At 37.2% G+C, this 23,247-nt stretch overlaps 1 protein-coding gene across 1 annotated transcript; it reads left to right on the top strand.

Annotated features, from left to right (window-relative positions):
• The first annotated feature begins 12,961 nt into the window (after positions 1–12,961).
• LOC134673506 (NPC intracellular cholesterol transporter 2 homolog a) lies at positions 12,962–22,841 on the top strand. Its single transcript, XM_063531500.1, has 3 exons — positions 12,962–13,110; positions 21,344–21,457; positions 22,165–22,841. The coding sequence occupies exons 1-3, from the start codon at positions 13,038–13,040 to the stop codon at positions 22,443–22,445; spliced, it is 468 nt and encodes a 155-aa protein (XP_063387570.1). The 5' UTR covers positions 12,962–13,037; the 3' UTR covers positions 22,446–22,841.
• The last annotated feature ends 406 nt before the right edge of the window (positions 22,842–23,247 follow it).

Raw genomic sequence — 23,247 nt, 5'->3', positions numbered from 1 at the left:
CACCCTTTGAACGCCAGACGGCGCGCGAATATGCCGTGCCCCGGACGCCAGGCGATCGCGATTATTTAAGCGAAATTGAACTTTACGGAGTCTCGCGTAAATCCCTATTGTATTGGCGAAGCTGACGGCTGTAGCCGTCGTTGGCGCCCTTGGCAAGACTTTCCGATGACGGCCACAGCCGTCTGTGGCGGTCAATGGGTTAAGAGTCATGGGCCACAGTGATACTTTTTAGCATTCTGCATCTGGCCCAGGGCCACTGTATAGTGTATATTTGTCTAAATAGGTATATTTGGTAATAACCATAAGGTTATCGGAGGAAATTCCCAATTAAGACGTTAATCTTAGATACTCAAATAACATCCATCAATATCAATTAAATTATTGCGTATTCATGCATTAAATATATCAATCATTGTATTAATTAATGCTTTCAATATTATTTTTACCTCGGCTAATGATTTTTTGTACCCAATACGTACGTCAAAAACTGATAAGAAAGTTGCATCCCATACAACCATTTCCAGTCGCCGTTACGACGCGGTGTAGACACATCTTGTGTCGACACCGTCTGTTTCGGTCACAATTCCAGTCGCAGAGTCGTCGCCGTGTCGACACAGTTACCAGAAATGGGGAAGGGTCGACACATGACACAAAGTGACATAAAGTGTGGTCGCCGTGTGCACACATTGTTTCGGGTTTGCGACTACTTTATGCCAAAATCATTCGTTCATTCGTTCATTTTGTTCCTGTCAAATGGAAACTGTCAGATGGAAAAATAGTTAAATAAAAATAAGTGACATTAATACGCCATCTCTAAAATGGATTACAAGACGTAATTATATATTGTTTGCATTTATATTACAATAGGACTTAAATTATTATGGGGAATTAAACTGCTCGAGTGATTTGATAAACTAAGTGTAATATAATCAACGCGCCACCACATTGTTTTAGTTTAGCCGGAAATGAAATTGTTTACTTCTCAGTGCTTCCCATATAACCATTCCAGTCGCAGAATCATCAAAGTGGTAACTAAATGTCAGATGTGTCGTAACAGAGTCCACACAATGTGTCTAGAATTGTTTCGAAACAAAGTGTCGTCGCCGTGTGTACACTTTTCCGTAACAAGGTGTCGACACATTTGTGTGCACTTTGCGTGCGGTTTGCGACTAAATCTGACAGAAAATTTGTGACAGCAAATGTCAATTTAAAATACCTCTTGAAAACCAAGGTTTGTCAAACTACTATTAGTGTCTCGTGTGCTCGTAAGTAATTCTAGTAAGTCATCATGGGCGATGCAAATGAAAACCATATAAACACCCAACACCCGTCAACCTTTTACAGAAAAGTTTTTAAAGAAATGCAATAAGCTACTTAGGTCAGCCAACGAATGCTCCAAAACGTTGTAGAGGGAAATGCTCGGAACACAATTTTTGACTCTGTAACTTGGTTTGGACAAGTTAGGAGGTGAACATATCAAAAGTCCCCGGCCGTAGCCCTTGAGCAGGGGGAAGAGAGGGGGCTTTGATGATCCCATTTTCCGGTTTTTCGATTATATCTCGGAAACTATGCATCTTAGCGACATGGCCACTTATACAAAATGAAAGTTAATTTAATTTGTTACAAGTTTATTCAGTCAATTTTTTCGATATGTTGAATAGTTTTTGAGATATCCGCTCTTGAAAGTTTATTTAGGGCTCTCAATATTATCTTGATATATCTACATCAGTGAAGGTGCTAGGCCGTGTATGGTATCGTTTTCGTATAAATCTGGGTTGCTGAATCCATTTAAGGTATCACATTGACACCATTCCACAAAATTAAAAAAAATCTTTTTAGGGTTCCGTACCTCAAAAGCAAAAAACGGAATCCTTATAGGATCACTCGTGCGTCTGTATGTCTGTCCGTCTGAATACACAAAATAGTTCTTTACGTATAGATGACAGGAAAACCTATTAGAAATGTGCAGTTAAGCGCGCGTCGGACTTAATGTACGGAACCCTTAATACGCTCGTCCGACTCGCACTTGGTCGGTTTTTTTTTAAACTCCTCTTGACGCTTAACCGCTGAACCGATTTCGTTGAAATTTGGTATAGAAATAGTTTGCGTCCCGGAACAGGACATAGGATAGATCTTATAACCAAGCAACCTTTTGAAGGTGTGAAAAGTGGCGTGGAAATTTGTACGGGAAATCAATAACCGCTGAACCGATTTATATTAAATTTGGGATGGTCTACATCTTTGATTTAGTTAAAAATGATAAAAAAAACATGACTTCAAACCTAAACTTAAACAGTATTAACTTCAAGAAGTCAATTCTGAATTCCCCCCTACACCTCATTTCACACCTTTAAAGGATGATTTTTGAGATAACTTTTTATGTCCTGTCTCGGGACTCAAAATATATGTGTACTAAATTTAAATTAAAACTGTTCAGCAGTTTAAGCGTGAAGAGGAGTTTAAAAGAAAGTAAGTTTATATGTTTTTACTTTGGAATGGTGTCAATGTGATACCATAACTAAATTTGGTACTGCGCATTTATACGAAAACGATACCAAACATGGCCTCGTAGCTTTACTGTTGTAGAAGTCAAAATAAAATTGAGAGCCCTAAATTCTTATTACTTGACCAAACTTGTGTAGAAGGAAAAGGAAAAATAAAAGTCTTCGGCAGGAATATAAACACAAATATATTTTTTTTTTTGCGTTACTATTTCAATCATCAAATATAAACATACCTTGATTATATTATTCTAGTGAGATCCTCATAGAAAACAAAAACATTTACTTAAAAAATTACAAGGTCGAAATGTCACGGAACTTGTGAGAGTAATATGTGAAAAATAAAAACTTTTATGACAAAAAAATCTGGACACAATTTAAGAAGCATCCAATTGCGTCGAGGAATCATCTGTATTTTTGCTTGTTTCATTACCTCCTCGCTTCTTTTTTTGTCCTTTGTATTCTGTAGCAATTTGTTAGATCTGAAAATAAAGATAACTTGCGTCGTCACGGATGTCGATTTATAGGTTTTAGGGAGTGCAGAATTCGAAAACTATGATCATTTTATATTCCAAGATGGCGGCTACGTATTTTGTCATAAAAGTCGTCATGGATATCGTTTTATAGGTTTTAGGGAGTGCAGAATTCGAAAATGATGACCATTTTGGATTCCAAGATGTCTGCCGTGCACTTTGTCATATAAGCCGTCATAGATGTTGATTTATAGGTGTTAGGAAAAGTAGATTTCGAAAATGATGACCATGACCAACAAAACGACATCCATATCGACTTTTGACATAGTGCATGGCCGCCATCTTGGATTCCAAAATAGTTATTATTTTCGAAATCTGCGCTCCCTAAAACCTATAAAACGACATCCATGACGACTTTTATGACATAGTGCATGGCCGCCATCTTGGAATCCAAAATGGTCATCGTTTTCGAAATCTGCGCCCCCTAAAACCTATAAAACGACACCCATGACGACTTATATGACATAGTGCATGGCCACCATTTTGGAATCCAAAATGGTCATCATTTTCTAAATCTGCGCCCCCCAAAACCTATAAAACGACACCCATGACGACTTTTATGACATAGTGCATGGCCGCCATTTTGGATTCCAAAATGGCCATCATTTTCGAAATCTGCGTCCCCTAAAACCTATAAAACGACATCCATGACGACTTTTATGACATAGTGCATGGCCGCCATCTTGGAATCCAAAATGGTCATCGTTTTCGAAATCTGCGCCCCCTAAATCCTATAAAACGACACCCATGACGACTTATATGACATAGTGCATGGCCACCATTTTGGAATCCAAAATGGTCATCATTTTCTAAATCTGCGCCCCCCAAAACCTATAAAACGACACCCATGACGACTTTTATGGCATAGTGCATGGCCGCCATTTTGGATTCCAAAATGGTCATCATTTTCAAAATTGGAGCCCCCCAAAACCTATAAAACGACATCCATGACGACTTTTATGACATAGTGCATGGCCGCCATTTTGGATTCCAAAATGGTCATCATTTTCGAAATCTGCGCCCCCCAAAACCTATAAAACGACACCCATGACGACTTTTATGACATAGTGCATGGCCGCCATTCTGGATTACAAAATGGTCATCATTTTCTAAATCGGGGCCCCCTAAAACCCATAAAACGACATCCATGACGAATTTTATGACATAGTGCATGGCCGCCATTTTGGAATCGAAAATGGTTATCATTTTCGAAATCTGCGCCCCCCAAAACCTATAAAACGACACCCATGACGACTTTTATGACATAGTGCATGGCCGCCATTCTGGATTCCAAAATGGTCATCATTTTCTAAATCTGCGCCCCCCAAAACCTATAAAACGACACCCATGACGACTTTTATGACATAGTGCATGGCCGCCATTCTGGATTCCAAAATGGTCATCATTTTCTAAATCTGCGCCCCCCAAAACCTATAAAACGACATCCATGACGACTTTTATGACATAGTGCATGGCCACCATTTTGGAATCCATAATGGTCATCATTTTCTAAATCTGCGCCCCCCAAAACCTATAAAACGACACCCATGACGACTTTTATGACATAGTGCATGGCCGCCATTTTGGATTCCAAAATGGCCATCATTTTCGAAATCTGCGTCCCCTAAAACCTATAAAACGACATCCATGACGACTTTTATGACATAGTGCATGGCCGCCATCTTGGAATCCAAAATGGTCATCGTTTTCGAAATCTGCGCCCCCTAAATCCTATAAAACGACACCCATGACGACTTATATGACATAGTGCATGGCCACCATTTTGGAATCCAAAATGGTCATCATTTTCTAAATCTGCGCCCCCCAAAACCTATAAAACGACACCCATGACGACTTTTATGGCATAGTGCATGGCCGCCATTTTGGATTCCAAAATGGTCATCATTTTCAAAATTGGAGCCCCCCAAAACCTATAAAACGACATCCATGACGACTTTTATGACATAGTGCATGGCCGCAATTTTGGATTCCAAAATGGACATCATTTTCGAAATCTGCGCCCCCCAAAACCTATAAAACGACACCCATGACGACTTTTATGACATAGTGCATGGCCGCCATTCTGGATTACAAAATGGTCATCATTTTCTAAATCGTGGCCCCCTAAAACCCATAAAACGACATCCATGACGAATTTTATGACATAGTGCATGGCCGCCATTTTGGAATCGAAAATGGTTATCATTTTCGAAATCTGCGCCCCCCAAAACCTATAAAACGACACCCATGACGACTTTTATGACATAGTGCATGGCCGCCATTCTGGATTCCAAAATGGTCATCATTTTCTAAATCTGCGCCCCCCAAAACCTATAAAACGACACCCATGACGACTTTTATGACATAGTGCATGGCCGCCATTCTGGATTCCAAAATGGTCATCATTTTCTAAATCTGCGCCCCCCAAAACCTATAAAACGACATCCATGACGACTTTTATGACATAGTGCATGGCCGCCATCTTGGAATCCAAAATGGTCATCATTTTTGAAATCTGCGCCCCCCAAAACCTATAAAATGACACCCATGACGACTTTTATGACATAGTGCATGGCCGCCATATTGGATTTCAAAATGGTCATCATTTTCTAAATCGGGGCCCCCTAAAACCTATAAAACGACATCCATGACGACTTTTATGACATAGTGCATGGCCGCCATCTTGGAATCCAAAATGGTCATCATTTTTGAAATCTGCGCCTCCTAAAACCTATAAAACGACACCCATGACGACTTTTATGGCATAGTGCATGGCCGCCATTTTGGACTCCAAAATGGTCATCATTTTCAAAATTGGGGCCCCCTAAAACGTATAAAACAACATCCATGACGACTTTTATGACACAGTGCATGGCGGCCATTTTGGATTCCAAAATGGTCATCATTTTCGAAATCGGCACTCCCTAAAAGCTATAAATCGACACCCATCTCGACTTTTATGACAAAGTGTTTGGCTACCATCTGCATGCAAGACATTTCTATTATTTTTACGTACATAAATGGCCCCCTGTCAACTTCCAACCGAGATTTAATCGATAATTTATTCGATTAATGTTCAGATTAATTCAATTTCAATCTATGTTAGGTCGACTAAACTAATCGTGATTAAAATTTGAGAATTAACTTTTTTTATTCCATTAATTAGTCGAATAAACAGTTAATCTATTAAGTCCCATCTCTGACCACGGCATTTTTACACTTTGAGAATATCTGAAAACAAATGAACACAAGGAGCCATTTTGCAAATCCAATAACTTTGTTATTACTTTTGACAGCGCGTGTCATGTGGCTACACAGAGTCGACACAAAGTCGAAACATTTGCGACTACTTTGTGACTGCAATATTTCTCAGCCTTAAACCATATTTATACATCATAATTAACAAGTTTCGTAGTATGTAAAGCGTTATTTCTGTTATTTAAGTATAGTATACGCATCGAAGTACTAAAAATGCATCAAATAATATATTTATGAACACAGGCACTGAGAAGTAAACAATTTCATTTCCGGCTAAACTAAAACAATTTGGTGGCGCGTTGATTATATTACACTTAGTTTATCAAATCACTCGAGCAGTTTAATTCCCCATAATAATTTAAGTCCTATTGTAATATAAATGCAAACAATATATAATTACGTCTTGTAATCCGTTTTAGAGATGGCGTATTAATGTCACTTATTTTTATTTAACTATTTTTCCATCTGACAGTTTCCATTTGACAGGAACAAAATGAACGAATGAACGAATGATTTTGGCATAAAGTAGTCGCAAACTAGTAACAATGTGTGCACACGGCGACCACACTTTATGTCACTTTGTGTCATGTGTCGACCCTTCCCCATTTCTGGTAACTGTGTCGACACGGCGACGACTCTGCGACTGGAATTGTGACCGAAACAGACGGTGTCGACACAAGATGTGTCTACACCGCGTCGTAACGGCGACTGGAAATGGTTGTATGGGTTGTGTTCATAAATATATTATTTGATGCATTTTTAGTACTTCGATGCGTATACTATACTTAAATAACAGAAATAACGATTTACATACTACGAAACTTGTTAATTATGATGTATAAATATGGTTTAAGGCTGAGAAATATTGCAGTCACAAAGTAGTCGCAAATGTTTCGACTTTGTGTCGACTCTGTGTAGACACATGACACGCGCTGTCAAAAGTAATAACAAAGTTACTGGATTTGCAAAATGGCTCCTTGTGTTCATTTGTTTTCAGATATTCTCAAAGTGTAAAAATGACGTGGTCAGAGATGGGACTTAATAGATTAACTGTTTATTCGACTAATTAATGGAATAAAAAAAGTTAATCCTCAAATTTTAATCACGATTAGTTTAGTCGACCTAACATAGATTGAAATTGAATTAATCTGAACATTAATCGAATAAATTATCAATTAAATCTCGGTTGGAAGTTGACAGGGGGCCATTTTTGTACGTAAAAATAATAGAAATGTCTTGCATGCAGATGGTAGCCAAACACTTTGTCATAAAAGTCGAGATGGGTGTCGATTTATAGGTTTTAGGGAGTGCCGATTTCGAAAATGATGACCATTTTGGAATCCAAAATGGCGGCCATGCACTGTGTCATAAAAGTCGTCATGGATGTCGTTTTATACGTTTTAGGGGGCCCCAATTTTGAAAATTATGACCATTTTGGAATCCAAAATGGCGGTCATGCACTATGCCATAAAAGTCGTCAGGGGTGTCGTTTTATAGGTTTTAGGAGGCGCAGATTTCAAAAATGATGACCAATTTGGATTCCAAGATGGCGGCCATGCACTATGTCATAAAAGTCGTCATGGATGTCGTTTTATAGGTTTTAGGGGGCCCCGATTTAGCAAAATGATGACCATTTTGGAATCCAAAATGGCGGCCACGCACTATGTCATAAAAGTTGTCATGGGTGTCGTTTTATAGGTTTTAGGGGGCCCTGATTTCGAAAATGATGACCATTTTGGAATCCAGAATGGCGGCCATGCACTATGTCATGAAAGTTGTCATGGGTGTCGTTTTATAGGTTTTGGGGGGCGCAGATTTCGAAAACGATAACCATTTTCGATTCCAAAATGGCGGCCATGCACTATGTCATAAAAGTCGTCATGGATGTCGTTTTATAGGTTTTAGGGGGCCCCGATTTAGAAAATGATGACCATTTTGAAATCCAAAATGGCGGCCATGCACTGTCATAAAAGTTGTCATGGGTGTCGTTTTATAGGTTTTGGGGGGCGCAGATTTAGAAAATGATGACCATTTTGGATTCCAAAATGGTGGCCATGCACTATGTCATAAAAGTCGTCATGGGTGTCGTTTTGTAGGTTTTAGGGGACGCAGATTTCGAAAATGATGGCCATTTTGGAATCCAAAATGGCGGCCACGCACTATGTCATAAAAGTTGTCATGGGTGTCGTTTTATAGGTTTTAGGGGGCCCTGATTTCGAAAATGATGACCATTTTGGAATCCAAAATGGCGGCCATGCAGTATGTCATTAAAGTCGTCATGGCTGTCGTTTTATAGGTTTTAGGGAGCGCAGATTTCGAAAATAATAACTATTTTGGAATCGAAGATGGCGGCCATGCACTATGTTAAAAGTCGACATGGATGTCGTTTTGTTGGTCATGGTCATCATTTTCGAAATCTGCTCTTCCTAACACCTATAAATCAACATCTATGACGGCTTATATGACAAAGTGCACGGCAGACATCTTGGAACCCAAAATGGTCATCATTTTCGAATTCTGCACTCCCTAAAACCTATAAAACGATATTCATGACGACTTTTATGACAAAGTGCACGGCACACATCTTGGATTCCAAACTGGTCATCATTTTCGAAATCGGCACTTCCTAAAACCTATAAAACGATATTCATGACGACTTTTATGACAAAATACGTAGCGGCCATCTTGGATTATAAAATGATCATCGTTTTCGAATTCTGCACTCCCTAAAACCTATAAATCGACATCCGTGACGACGCAAGTTATCTTTATTTTCAGATCTAACAAATTGCTACAGAATACAAAGGACAAAAAAAAAAGCGAGGAGGTAATGAAACAAGCAAAAATACAGATGATTCCTCGACGCAATTGGATGCTTCTTAAATTGTGTCCAGATTTTTTTGTCATAAAAGTTTTTATTTTTCACGTATTACTCTCACAAGTTCCGTGACATTTCGACCTTGTAATTTTTTAAGTAAATGTTTTTGTTTATCTGTGAGGATCTCACTAGAATAATATAATCAAGGTATGTTTATATTTGATAATTGAAATAGTAACGCAAAAAAAAAATTATATTTGTGTCTTTTATTCCTGCCGAAGACTTTTATTTTTCCTTTTCCTTCTACACAAGTTTGGTCAAGTAATAAGAATTTAGGGCTCTCAATTTTATTTTGACTTCTACAACAGTAAAGCTACGAGGCCATGTTTGGTATCGTTTTCGTATAAATTCGCAGTACCAAATTTAGTTATGGTATCACATTGACACCATTCCAAAGTAAAAACATATAAACTTACTTTCATTTAAACTCCTCTTCACTCTTAAACTGCTGAACAGGTTTAATTTAAATTTAGTACACATATATTTTGAGTCCCGAGACAGGACATAATAAGTTATCTCAAAAATCATCCTTCAAAGGTGTGAAATGAGGTGTAGGGGGGAATTCAGAATTGACTTCTTGAAGTTAATACTGTTTAAGTTTAGGTTTGAAGTCATGTTTTTTTTATCATTTTTAACTAAATCAAAGATGTAGACCATCCCAAATTTAATATAAATCGGTTCAGCGGTTATTGATTTCCCGTACAAATTTCCACGCCACTTTTCACACCTTCAAAAGATGATTTTGGTTATAAGATCTATCCTATGTCCTGTTCCGGGACGCAAACTATTTCTATACCAAATTTCAACGAAATCGGTTCAGCGGTTAAGCGTCAAGAGGAGTTTAAAAAAAACCGACCAAGTGCGAGTCGGACTCGCGTATTAAGGGTTCCGTACATTAAGTCCGACTCGCGCTTGACTGCACATTTCTAATAGGTTTTCCTGTCATCTATAGGTAAAGAACTATTTTGTGTATTCAGACAGACAGACATACAGACGCACGAGTGATCCTATAAGGATTCCGTTTTTTGCTTTTGAGGTACGGAACCCTAAAAAGATTTTTTTAATTTTGTGGAATGGTTTCAATGTGATACCTTAAATGGATTCAGCAACCCAGATTTATACGAAAACGATACCATACACGGCCTAGCACCTTCACTGATGTAGATATATCAAGATAAAATTGAGAGCCCTAAATAAACTTTCAAGAGCGGATATCTCAAAAACTATTCAACATATCGAAAAAATTGACTGAATAAACTTATAACAAATTAAATTAACTTTCATTTTGTATAAGTGGCCATGTCGCTAAGATGCATAGTTTCCGAGATATAATCGAAAAACCGGAAAATGGGACATTCAAAGCCCCCTCTCTTCCCCCCGCACAAGGGCTACGGCCGGGGACTTTTGATACGTTCACCTCCTAACTTGTCCAAACCAAGTTACAGAGTCAAAAATTGTGTTCCGAGCATTTCCCTCTACAACTTTTTTGAGCATTCGTTGGCTGACCTAAGTAGCTTATTGCATTTCTTTAAAAACTTTTGTGTAAAAGGTTGACGGGTGTTGGGTGTTTATATGGTTTTGGTCGATTATTATCATTTGCATCGCCCATGATGACTTACTAGAATTACTTACGAGCACACGAGACACTAATAGTAGTTTGACAAACCTTGGTTTTCAAGAGGTATTTTATATTGACATTTGCTGTCACAAATTTGCTGTCAGATTTAGTCGCAAACCGCACGCAAAGTGCACACAAATGTGTCGACACCTTGTTACGGAAAAGTGTACACACGGCGACGACACTTTGTTTCGAAACAATTCTAGACACATTGTGTGGACTCTGTTACGACACATCTGACATTTAGTTACCACTTTGATGATTCTGCGACTGGAATGGTTATATGGGATTACTTGCATTTTATTCACATACGTGTCAAAGTAATCTGGTGCAAATTTTAAGTTGTTTTGTTTGCTCATGTTAGCTGATAGAATTGACTTTTAAGTGATGATCTGATGATTTTGAATGATAATAAATATTTAAATAACATTAATTTGAATTATATTTGTAATGTTTTACTTACAGTTAGTAGTTTCCTCGCGTTGGGGTGGTAAAAAAATAATTTCATTCGGGACTAACATTTGTTTAACCCTTGCAACGAAACGATTATGCCTTAGGACATTGTTATAAAGTCATGCCCCTTTGTGCGTCCGTCCGTCAGTCCGTTTGTTTATCCCATGTTTATCCGTATGTCACATCACAACTCATAGCCATTTTGTTCGAAAAATATAGGTCATATCAATAAAATTTAGCCGATAAAGTGGAGTGTGAATTGTATGAACATCATCAATATTATCATCTCCTAGAATTGGTACCATGAGCTCCACGTGTATGTAACGAACGATGTCGGTAATAAATAAATGTCGTTGTGCTCAACACAATAAGTACATTAATAATAAGTAGGTACATATTTATTATATATTATCTTCACTTTTTTAATCGCAATAATACACACACATATATATCTATAATTCTATATAATTAAAAAAATAAAGAAGCATGGCGGGAAACAATGAAAAAGACCGTAGGTACAGTCGACGTCTAAAATATGTTTAAATTTTTGCACCTTACCCCTTTATAATAAGGCGAAAAATGTAAACATATCTTTGACGTCGACTGTGCAACGACCTCAATGACCACGACTACTCTGACAAGAGTATACGACTGAAAAGAAGTCACATAATACACACACACACACACACACACACACATACACATATCCAAAATAATGAACTGGTACCGCCCATTGTATTGTAAATAAAGAATTTTAATTATGCAGACGGCACGCCCTAAATACCTAAGCACGAATTTTTTATAATGTTATAACTGTTATAAGATTGTTTACTTTGTATACGCAAGAATGACTGTTATTTAATAACACCCAAAAGAAATATTGAATAAATAACTTGAATGTAAAGTTGTAAACCTATAAAATATCACAAAAACAAATCCAAATTAATATTACTGGACAGGCCACCGTCAGAATACAATTATGTATATACATATTACCGAAATTGCCGCTCTAGAGGATAAAATGCAACTTTTGCATCTGTTGTTGAAGAATAAAGAGAGCCTTTTCGAGCTGGTGTGGTCAAATATTATATTTCTCTCTGAAATTTCAATGATTGCTATGATTATTATGTACCAACCTACATGAAACTTCCAAACTTCACCTATTTACATATATAATAATATGTATATAAACGCAAACTAATATTTCGAATATCGCAGTGTCGCAAATAGTCAATAACGCTATAAAACATACATATACATTACGTAACATAACAATGATAACATATATTAATAAGTACTATTTACTTAGGTATAAAATTGAAACTAAACTATCCAGTTTTCTCATAGTATAGTGGTCGCCCCGCCCCATTACATGTTGTAATACCTATTATAGTGATGTCACCAACTGTTATAATACAATCTAGAAATGCGCCCTAATTGCAATCAGTTTCGACTTTTTACCTGAACGCAGAATTAAGTCGATATTTATTAAAACAATATGTTTCAATAGTATGAGATTTCTCTGTTTCTAATGTTATGATAATTGATACATGTATAAAAACTATCTGACAATTATATGTATACCTATCCGAGATGTATCTGCCACTCAAACACGGAAACCACATTTCGGTACACGTGTAAATATACCTAATACATGCAAGTGTACAGTTGTGCGTGATATCGAAATACACAAAAAGTGCAACGTCGTAAATCTTTTGTTTTTTTTCTGAGATGCGCAAACGTCAGGCAACCGGTCACTTGGATGGGTCGTTGCGGTAACATGGTTAGTTGCCACAATGGTTGCGCTGAGTGTGGTCGTGCTGTCGTGCTTGGCTCTCGCCGCCGCCACCGACGTCGACCAATGTCCAGGTAAGTCTTTACATAAGCCATTAAGAACACGACCTGCTTTCGTCTCCGATTGCGTTCGCAGAATTCATGCACTTGTATAGTCTAATGTTCACTGCATAAGACACCAGTGAAACTAGTCGTACCTAACACTTAGATAATTGGACGATTATAGTAAAAAAACTTATAAGCGAAACGGTTTATTGATAGAAGTCAAATGGTAAACATCACGTTAGTAGTTAGCACAGACGTGATAGCACAAATTTAGTAAACTGTAGTGTAGACTAATGTGACTATCCGATTAGCCAATGTAACTGATTTTGTACATAAATAAAAATAGAACTTGGGTCCTTAAACATGATAAACATACTTAGGTAACTTATTTAAACTATTACCTAGTATGTATCTTTTGGTATTTAAATAAAAGTAAACAAAATTTACCCTCAAATGGTTCCTTAAGCCCGTTGACGGTAGATGAAAATATTACACGATCAAATAATGTAGGTTAAAGTCAGGTCGTTCAGTGACAGATCCAGGTGGTTTTGTATTTTATAACTACCCGAAAATGTTCAAATTATTTGTTTACTTTTATTTAAGTACCTATAGACACAGAGTATAGGCAGCAAGCTACGGCTCGATTCGGGAAATGAATTAGAGATTCACTAGATATAAAATACCTAGTAAAGTTATATTATCTTTACTATATCGTATCTAGTTAATCTCTAATTCATTTTCCGAATCGCGCCGCTAGTTATACACGAACACGTGCAATGGTTATGATACTTATGATTTATAAACACTCAACACAATTAAAACTATTTTTTCTCACACTTGGTCGTGAAAGGTGTCAAATAAGACCTACTTACGAGTAATAACCGGTATTACCTACTCCTAAGGGAGAAAATGTTTTATTATGTTATTTATTATAATTATTACGTAGGTAAATTAAGCTAAATCAGGATATACCTGAGTATGCCTACTATAAAAGATTACAAAAAATCTGTAGGTATTTTATCCTAACCTTCGAGCAACACCGGCTTCCGACACGTCGGAAGATCCTAACCATTAATATTTGGTTATTAAAAAACATTTTAGGAAATATAAGGCTGTATTCTGTTTTAAATCGTTGACAAAATATATGACTAATGTGATCGATCGTGGTGCTAGTGCTAGTGCGACTAATTGCCAGATTTTAATTTACTTCATCCTGCCCTTAAGGTATTTCCTTTCCTTACTTATTGTGACTTGTGACACAACACGACCTTAATCTTTATTGATTCACAGTAATTACGTAGCAGGTTAATTTCAACTTTTATTTCCTTTCTTTGTTGATCTTAAGGAAAAAGGAAAATTAACCAAAAGTCACTTAAATTCCCAATACCTACAAAAATAACTATTCCAAATTTTAGGTACAGTCATCAGCAATAGTATCTTACACAACTAGGGCCGCAAAAATATATGACGCGCTCTTATTGCGCTCCAAATAAAAACGTGTCACATATTTTTGCGGCCCTAGATGTGTTAGATACTATTGCTGATGACTGTACCTACATCAAACGGTCTTTGAGAAAAACGCATTTAATCGATTTGTAAGACTGAAGTGATCCCATAAGAGCAGCGTGAACAAAGTTTTGTACGGTGCTCTAAAAATGCAAAATATTTTTACTAAATTTATCACGGAAGAATAAACTATCAAAATAGGCAACAAAAAAATCGAAATAAGGTAAAAGTACGCTTCACCGAATGCTTAAGACCTAGACTTACGTTTCTTTTTTTAATTAGTTCTGGCATATGCATACGAATATGTTCAATACTAAAATTGAAACTTAGATCGGGGGGCACGGCAGTGCCCCCGCCAAGTCGAGCGCGAAGCAAACACTGCCGTACCATCCTTTACTGGAACCATTTCGCCGCATTTTCAGGCCCCTATTTGAGAACCTCTGGATAAGACCAGAACGCAGAAATTTTGGTCATCCAGTAAGCTATAATCACATACTTAAAATCCAAAATTTCAAGTCTGTAGGTCATTTAGTTCCGAAGTTAAGCGAAAGCAAAGTTTCGCATTTATGAAACTCACTCATGATCATCAGAATAGAACTAGTACTTCCCATAAACTCAGAGAGCTGAAATTTGGTACAGAGTTAGGGTTTAATGGCCACATAAAGGGAAAACCTAAAAATATTGCAATATCAGTCACGTTTTAAAGATCTAAGAACTGCATAAGTAAGTTTGTAATCCCATATAAATGTATGATATTACAAAGTTACTGTTGCAGTTGCTACAAATAGTAGGTAAAGTAAAGTAAAGGTACACTACGATGTACGATGTGAGTATGAATGAAGATATGTTTAGTTATGATATGTGTATACATAGTATGGGTATGAGTACCCGAAAAGAAGGACTGCCTACAAAAAGAGATGAGATCCCATCAAAAACATTACATGTAAAAAGTCTCGCAACGCTTTTACTACAAAAAAGTTTTGAGATGTAATGTGAAACCAAGTCGGTTATTTTAATCAGTGCCAGGGGGTGTTAAAACCGTATCAATAAGATATCTTTAATTTGTAATACGTATAATGACTTGGCCATCGCACGGCTGCATAATGACAAAAGGATCATCGTCACCTATTAAAAATAATTCTAATTGAACATAACGCTAGCGCTAATTGCAGTTTGAGCATTACACATATTTACGAGTACGGTACGAGTAAAGCATTATGTGCGATTGCCAAGTCATTATATGATGATTAGTGACGGATTACTGATTATTATTTAATTATTAGATTTAATGAATGGGCAATACGAAAAACTGTTGCTACTGTACAAGAATCAGAACCGGAAAAAAAGAAAAGAAAGATTTGTAATAATAAAAAAACTACTCCTAAAAAGAAAAAAAATGTGTTAAATAAGAAAATCTAATAAAATAAATCAATATGCCCATGTTTCTACAAAAAGAAGTGAAATCCCACCAAAAACATTCTGTAAAAAACTAGCCAAGTCTCGATGGAGCTGCTTGTTTATCTCTAAAAAGTAATGAAATCTAGACAAAGTCGTGCCAAGTCTAAGGTTCCTTACTGCGATTTTTTTATTATTATAGTTAATGTTGTGTGACTTGGCCGTTGAAGGGTACACAAGGGTACAAAACCAGGTGCTCCATGACACCATTGCACCAATCTGCCATTGCACCAAAAAGAAGTGTTTGTTTCAGGCTCGCCCATACATAAGTATTATTGAAATACGCAGCTTTATCAAGCCTGACTGGTTATTGAATCAACGTTTTTCAAGTGGCAATTTTCCATCGTCAATGGGTAGCGGTTCTGGCGACAGATTGGTGCAATGGTGTCATGGAGCACCTGGTTTTGTACCCTTGTGTACCCTTCAACGGCCAAGTCACACAACATTAACTATAATAATAAAAAAATCGCAGTAAGGAACCTTAGACTTGGCACGACTTTGTCTAGATTTCATTACTTTTTAGAGATAAACAAGCAGCTCCATCGAGACTTGGCTAGTTTTTTACAGAATGTTTTTGGTGGGATAAATTTGTCCTCATTTAAACATAACTATATATTACTGAAATGATTGGACGTATATTAAAAATATTTTTTTTTTAAATTCCAGTTTCCTTGATTGTACCATTTACCGAACTAAGAAACGTGATTTGCACATTATACCGAATAGTGAGGCCGTATTACCGAACTAGGAAATAATTGTATGAAAATATGGTGTTGAGTGGTGCCCAAACTTTAGTAGTTCAGTATTAAATCCCTACTATACTTTGTTTTTTAGCATTAGAAAGGTGGTAAGCGATCTTGACGTGTCTTTTTTATTAAAAAATACTTTTGAAAAATAAGTCATCCCAAATAGGTAGGTATGCAAAAATTATCAAACATGTACGTATATGTATAAAAAAATTTGGCTGTTTTATGCATTTTGTCTCGTCCATTTTCTAGGGAAGGTTAAATAACAAATGTTTGAAGTTTAAAAAGTCAAGTTTAATTCGCCCCAAGACGACGAGATGACGACGACGACGAGACGAATCTAAAAAAAATGTTGGACGTCTAGGTTTGGACCATCCTGTATAAAATATTATTGCTTTATTTTTATTATCAGATTGAGTTTTTTTGTCCACATTCCGAGACTGTTATCAGGCGTCCAATAAGTATGTCTAAAGTTTGAGAAGGGCTGGCATTGAAATAATGGTCACAAAAAATAAACATATAAATATAGACCTAGTCGTTATAATAATAAGGATGATATTCTAATGAACGTCGGATAGAAACATGGTCAACGCAAACGTGAGTTCGGTAGCAGAGACCATGGGTACCATTCACCGAACAGCCGTTCGGTGAACGAAACATGGAAAATATGTGGAACCTATTTCGCGAACAGATTTTGAAAATAGTATTTAAATCATAATCAATATGGTATAACTACAAATCTATCAATTAATTTAATACTTGAATCCATTACTAAACCGTACATGTATAAAGTTCTCGCTAATACTGAAGTAAAATATCTAAAATTATTGTTAGATAATAGTCTTGCCAAAAACCTTATTTTGATGCCAAAAAGTCGTAAAACATGAACATTTCAAACGCAGTTTTATAATAATCTATATAGGTTATTGTTGTTCGGCAATTGCTCATAAAATTACAAATACATTAATTTATTTGTGAAATTAGGTAGTTAATCTAAATAGTTCGTAATCAACCACTAGAAAAATTATTTAAAAACATACGCTTTTCCTGATTCCGGACGCTGTTCGATAATACCTTCCAATCAAATTGTCGGTGTACTCATCACCGAACTCACATTAAGCTTAATTTCTGATAATATGACTGCACTAAATTAATTAAATTTACTAAAATACACAAACTAATTAGGTAATCACACTATAAAACCATACTTTGAAACACAGAAATAAATTTAAAAGGTTTTATAGCCTTAAGAAATATACGCAACTTCTTAACGATTTCTTTAAGGTTGCCCATACAAAGTGGCAATCGGCAGCGACGACCTGTTTCGATCAATTGCCACGTCCCAACTGCGGCACAAATTGGCCGACTCTGAGGCCTAATGGAAGGGACAGGTATTTAACTCGTGAAAAAAAAATACGCAAGTAAATATCAGCTGTAAGTAATCGACTTATAGCCTAAAATAGAAGAAATTCGGTGATACGGACGGATTCAGAGCGTTCGGTGAAGCGTACTTTTACCTTAAGTACACCGCTGTGGTGCAGTGCACCCTTAGCCGAAAAAGTGTGTCCCAAGCTGAGTATAAGTGCCATGTCAAGTTACATATAAACTACAAAGAATACTAGTCGTTAAACTGGTATATAATGACGAATAATACTTAGAGAATGTGCGAGCATCTGCGATGACCAGCTAAGATTCTTACATTAATTATGATTAGAAGGCTGCACAATCGCGGGAAAAAAGTGATTATCAACAAAACAATGGCGGCCAACCGTGTCGGCCGTTCCTCTACTAAACTAATTATAATAATTACCTACTAACACAACTCCGGTAACGTCCAAAATGCACAAAGAGCGCCCTTAACACATCTCGTCCCTGACTCTAATATGCCTAAATAAATAATAATCAGCTCTGCGTTAGACTAGGTTTGTAGTTAATTATTGTAAATGAATGATTTATTTTGATTCGATACCTACATCGCGGGACAGCATAGCACCACGCCTATAATGTTGATAATGATCATGCTTTTCGCTCAAATATTTGCTTGTGGCTAATATGTGGCTTGTATGATGTACAAATCGCTTACAGAAACCAGTCCCGAGGTAACTCTGTTTTTCCGACAAAAAGTGAGACGAACTTAGGGAGCCTTACGATGAAAACCTACAGCCTACTTACTGCCTTCTTCTTCTTCCTCGCGTTATCCCGGCATTTTGCCACGGCTCATGGGAGCCTGCAGGGGTCCGCTTGACAACTAAACCCATGATTTGACGTAGACACTAGTTTTTACGAAAGCGACTGCCATCTGACCTTCTAACCCAGAGGGGAAACTAGGCCTTACTGGGATTAGTCCGGTTTCCTCACGATGTTTTCCTTCACCGAAAAGCGACTGGCAAATATCAAATGATATTTCGAAAAACTCATTGGTACGAGCTGGGGTTTGAACCCGCGACCTCCAGATTGCAAGTCACACGCTCTTACCGCTAGGCCACCAGCGCTTCCAGCTACAGCCTACTGCCAAGGTACATAATGTAGAAATGAAATAACCGTGTTTAAGTGTTCAATATACCTACTTTAATTTATCCTTTTTAACCGACTCCAATTTCATAGAAGGAGGAGGTTGTGTATTCGGTTGTGGCTATTTTATTTATCAATTAAATTAAGTGCACGTTATAATTCGAAACTACAACTTTTGTAAAATATAGGTAATATGCATGTAAAATATACAGGGTGTTACTGACCATGGGGCTTTAAATCCAGAGCTCGATTCTACTCGCTAAACTGAGCTACTTTTATTATGGCACCAACCCCGAAATCCCGATTTTTTTTTTACTTTTTCATACATTTTGGCTGATCAGATGTCGACGTTTTCTATAGAAAAGCCTAAAATTTTTCCCCGATTTTAGGGTTGCTCCCATTGTTAAAGTAGCTCAGTTTAGCGAGTACAATCAAGCCCTGGAATTAAAGCCCCATGGTCAGACACATATTGTAGTAATGTACATGTAGTACATTATTGTAGTACTTGAGACCTTGCATGATTTTGTTTAAGCTACATACCTACTAATAAACCGTAGGTAATTGGGTAATTGCCAGCAATGGTGTCTTATGAAAAGTTAAATATTATATTAGGTACCTATTTACTTTAATTACCTATATACCTAACGACACTTGGATTTTAATTGCGGTACTCCTAATATATCTGTATACGATTTTATTTTCCACGAGGGGGCAATAAAATTGACGTCCGTAGCTGATGTAGCTGCTGGTGTAGTGGTGGAAACAAGCGGTGGTAAAACACAACAACAACACAACACAACAACAACAACACAACAACAACGTTGGTGGTACAACGGAGCCACGCCGTTTTGTCGCCTAAATAGTGTTTAGTTTAAGTTTATAAAATACATATGCATGTTAGTCTGTAAGGTATTTGTAATATGGGCCTTATTGCCTGAATTAAATACCTATCTAAATAAATAAAATAAAAATAAATAAAACTCGACAAGTAGTCAGTTAGAAAAGTTTGCTTTTCCAAATGACATTTTTGACGCTAAGTATAGTAAGTATTAGATATCGTTAACCGGTTAGTTAGTTAATCTGTAAAATGGTGAAACCCGTAAGTACTAATGTAATTATACCGAATATATTATGTTTATTTATATATAACCTTCAACAGAATGACATCGAAATAAACGAACAATCGAATAAAAAAACGCGTACAAATCAGGTAACAAAAAGAGATGATACGCAATAATATCTACCTGTCAAATAAAACTGGGCCCAGCACAACCCAAAACATGACATCACATGACATGACATCCAGTACCCACCTAGGTAACGAACAACACGTAATGTTTAATCTTTATAATTATGTAGGAATAACCATACTTATGCCACCTTATGCAGATGAAGATTTTAATAAGTTAATACACGTAAGCGTACTTGTTAGGAGTAAATAGGCATAGTTGCGTCAAGTGTTTAACTAATATCTTCAAAATTATGTTTACATCTCTCTGTTTGTGATTGAAATACCAAGGTAAAACCCAGTAGGTGGGCATCAAGGATTGTATCTTATGGCTCCTCTACACGATGGGCCAACGCCGGCCACTCCAAGGGACGCAGCCTGAGGTAGAATGCGATAGCAATATCACTTGCTCCCTCTAACGCATAAATGCGTCCCTTGGAGTGCCCGGCGTTGGCTCATCGTGTAGAGCCATTAGATTTTTTAAAAGTAATATCTACCTGAAATAAGTGGGTGAGAAGAATTTAAAGTATGTACTTACCTATTGATATTTACTTTTATTTCGCTAATTCGATGATTCCTACTAAATAGGTAAGTCTACGACACATCAAATTATCCAAGTAGGTACGAGTAGGTAGGTACATAGGTAGAGAGTTTATTCGGAAATAGAAGAGTCGAATCGTGGAATGTATGTGCTTCATACACTGCAGGGCTCTTCTCTTTCCGCGCAGACTACATATTTTTAAATGCGCTTGTAAGTATCATAGAATTGTTTGAGGGTGATAGTGGCTTTACTATAGATATACCCATTGTTTTGCAGGTGGGCGGACCGTTGAGACCCTCAGGAGCGACGTCGTTCTGACGCCGTGCAAGAAGCTGCCATGCAAGCTCAAGAAGAACACCAGACAACACGTCACTTTTAAATTTAAAACCGGTAAACGATCTACTTGTCTTAATATTCTTTGTCCCCCAAAAGGCGCAGAGGCAGAGGTCTTATACATCGGATGAATATAGACTTCATGTTTAAGTTGGCTCCATGACTTCCATGTCTTCCCATTGGCCTGCGCTTCTGCAATAATTAGTCTTCTGCCAGATGCGGTTGTATTATGGCTAAGTCACTTTCATTACGTGTGCCTAATCCGACACTTACTGGCGCTTAATGAGTTGGCCATCCGGAGAGTCCGGAGACGCATTGCAGTATTTCCAGGGCTTAAAACATTGGAAGATTTCTCGGGTCATCAGGTGGAATATACAATACATACCTTCCGTGTACCCGGGGCAGGCAGCTATTGATGAATGCGAGAGTTCCTTAGTTAACTTTCCAAGACCATTACTTGATTACCATATGGGGCGGAGGCGGAGCTGTGTGCGATGTGTGTTTTTTGGTTGGGTAATTCATTAAAAGATGTCCTCTTCGACTATTGGTTATAGTCTGATGATAGGTTATACTCCAGCCTGCTTATTATGAATTCTATAGATACTCGTGCAGTAGGTATACTTAGGTAAGGTACTAACCGTCGTGTCGTTAACGTTTGTCTGAGTAAAAGATTACAAAATAAAAACCCTGAGCACGTAGATCTCGACAATAGAACGAATGTATAATATAACGATATGTAAACTAACAGGAAGTTTTATTTCTAGATAAGGAAATTAAAGATCTGAAGAACCACGTGCAAGCGGAGGTGTTCGGAGTGCCGCTGCCATTCGTCGGCGTGGACGGCAAATCCGTGTGCGACAAGCTGGAGACGGAGGCCGGGGAGAAGGCCTCCTGCCCGCTGGCTGCCGGCACTACCTACATCTATAAGGACTCGTTCCCCATTGAAAGCTTCTATCCAAACATAGAAGTACGGGTGCACTGGGCTCTGCAATCGCACGGGAAAGATGTCGCGTGTTTTGAAGTACCCGCTAAAATAGCCAATTAGTGTACCTATTGGACATGTTTTCTTCTTAAAATAAAAAAAAATCGACTTAGTAGTTTCGTAACAACTAAGTCCATTTTGATGATTCTTGGCCATATTTGGGCATAAACAGAATCGTAACGTAATGTATATGTCGCTTATGATGAGAGGTTTATGGTTTAAGTACATAAGTATTTAAATTGTTACAGAATAAATAGTTATAAATTCTATTGAGTTAGACTCAGTTACATCTGAGATGCGGAGTAGGAAAAAATATACACTAAGTATTGCACAGAAAAACTCAAGTATCTCAAACAAAAAAGACTAAGCCATGTTTATTGTTCATGCTTTAAATAGAATGCAATAATTATTTTAATAAATGGAAGACAAGTGTTTAATAAAACCGCTCGTAGGTACTTACTGCATGTGTTATTATTTAAATTATTCTACAACCTGGCAATCAGAGCGTAGGTAAAGATACTAAAGTCCAAGCTATAAATAAATAATAGGAGGAAGGTTGTCTAACTTATCTTGTTTCTGACCCAACGCAGGATTCCAACAACTGGCTAGGAAAACTTCAAACAGGATCTTATGAAAACCAGTGTCACTGCTCAAGAGCGACACTCGGAAACTCGCATTTGGTTAGCAAAATAACACGGGTTTCTTACATGTACACTTAGACCGTAGACATTAGTCTGAGTTGGCAGTTTAGTTCTACATCTATATAAGGCCTGATTCGAAACAAATTTGACAAATTCAGAGTGATTTTTCTTGGATATTTTCTAGCTTACTTTATATATACACTACGACATTATAATTATCAGAA

Source organism: Cydia fagiglandana, chromosome 18 (assembly GCF_963556715.1).
Source record: "Cydia fagiglandana chromosome 18, ilCydFagi1.1, whole genome shotgun sequence".
Classification (NCBI taxonomy): domain Eukaryota; kingdom Metazoa; phylum Arthropoda; class Insecta; order Lepidoptera; family Tortricidae; genus Cydia; species Cydia fagiglandana.
The sequence above is the reverse complement of the archived record's forward strand: the minus strand, read 5'-3'. Positions and strand labels throughout refer to the sequence as shown.

What these genes read in the sequence shown, in the direction of transcription:
- LOC134673506 (XM_063531500.1), top strand. Translation starts at nt 13,038, where the DNA reads ATGGTTGCGCTGAGTGTGGTCGTGCTGTCGTGCTTGGCTCTCGCCGCC. An exon ending in CGACGTCGACCAATGTCCAG is followed by an intron (nt 13,111 to 21,343) that starts GTAAGTCTTTAC and finishes ATTGTTTTGCAG; the next exon opens with GTGGGCGGACCGTTGAGACC. An exon ending in CACTTTTAAATTTAAAACCG is followed by an intron (nt 21,458 to 22,164) that starts GTAAACGATCTA and finishes TTTTATTTCTAG; the next exon opens with ATAAGGAAATTAAAGATCTG.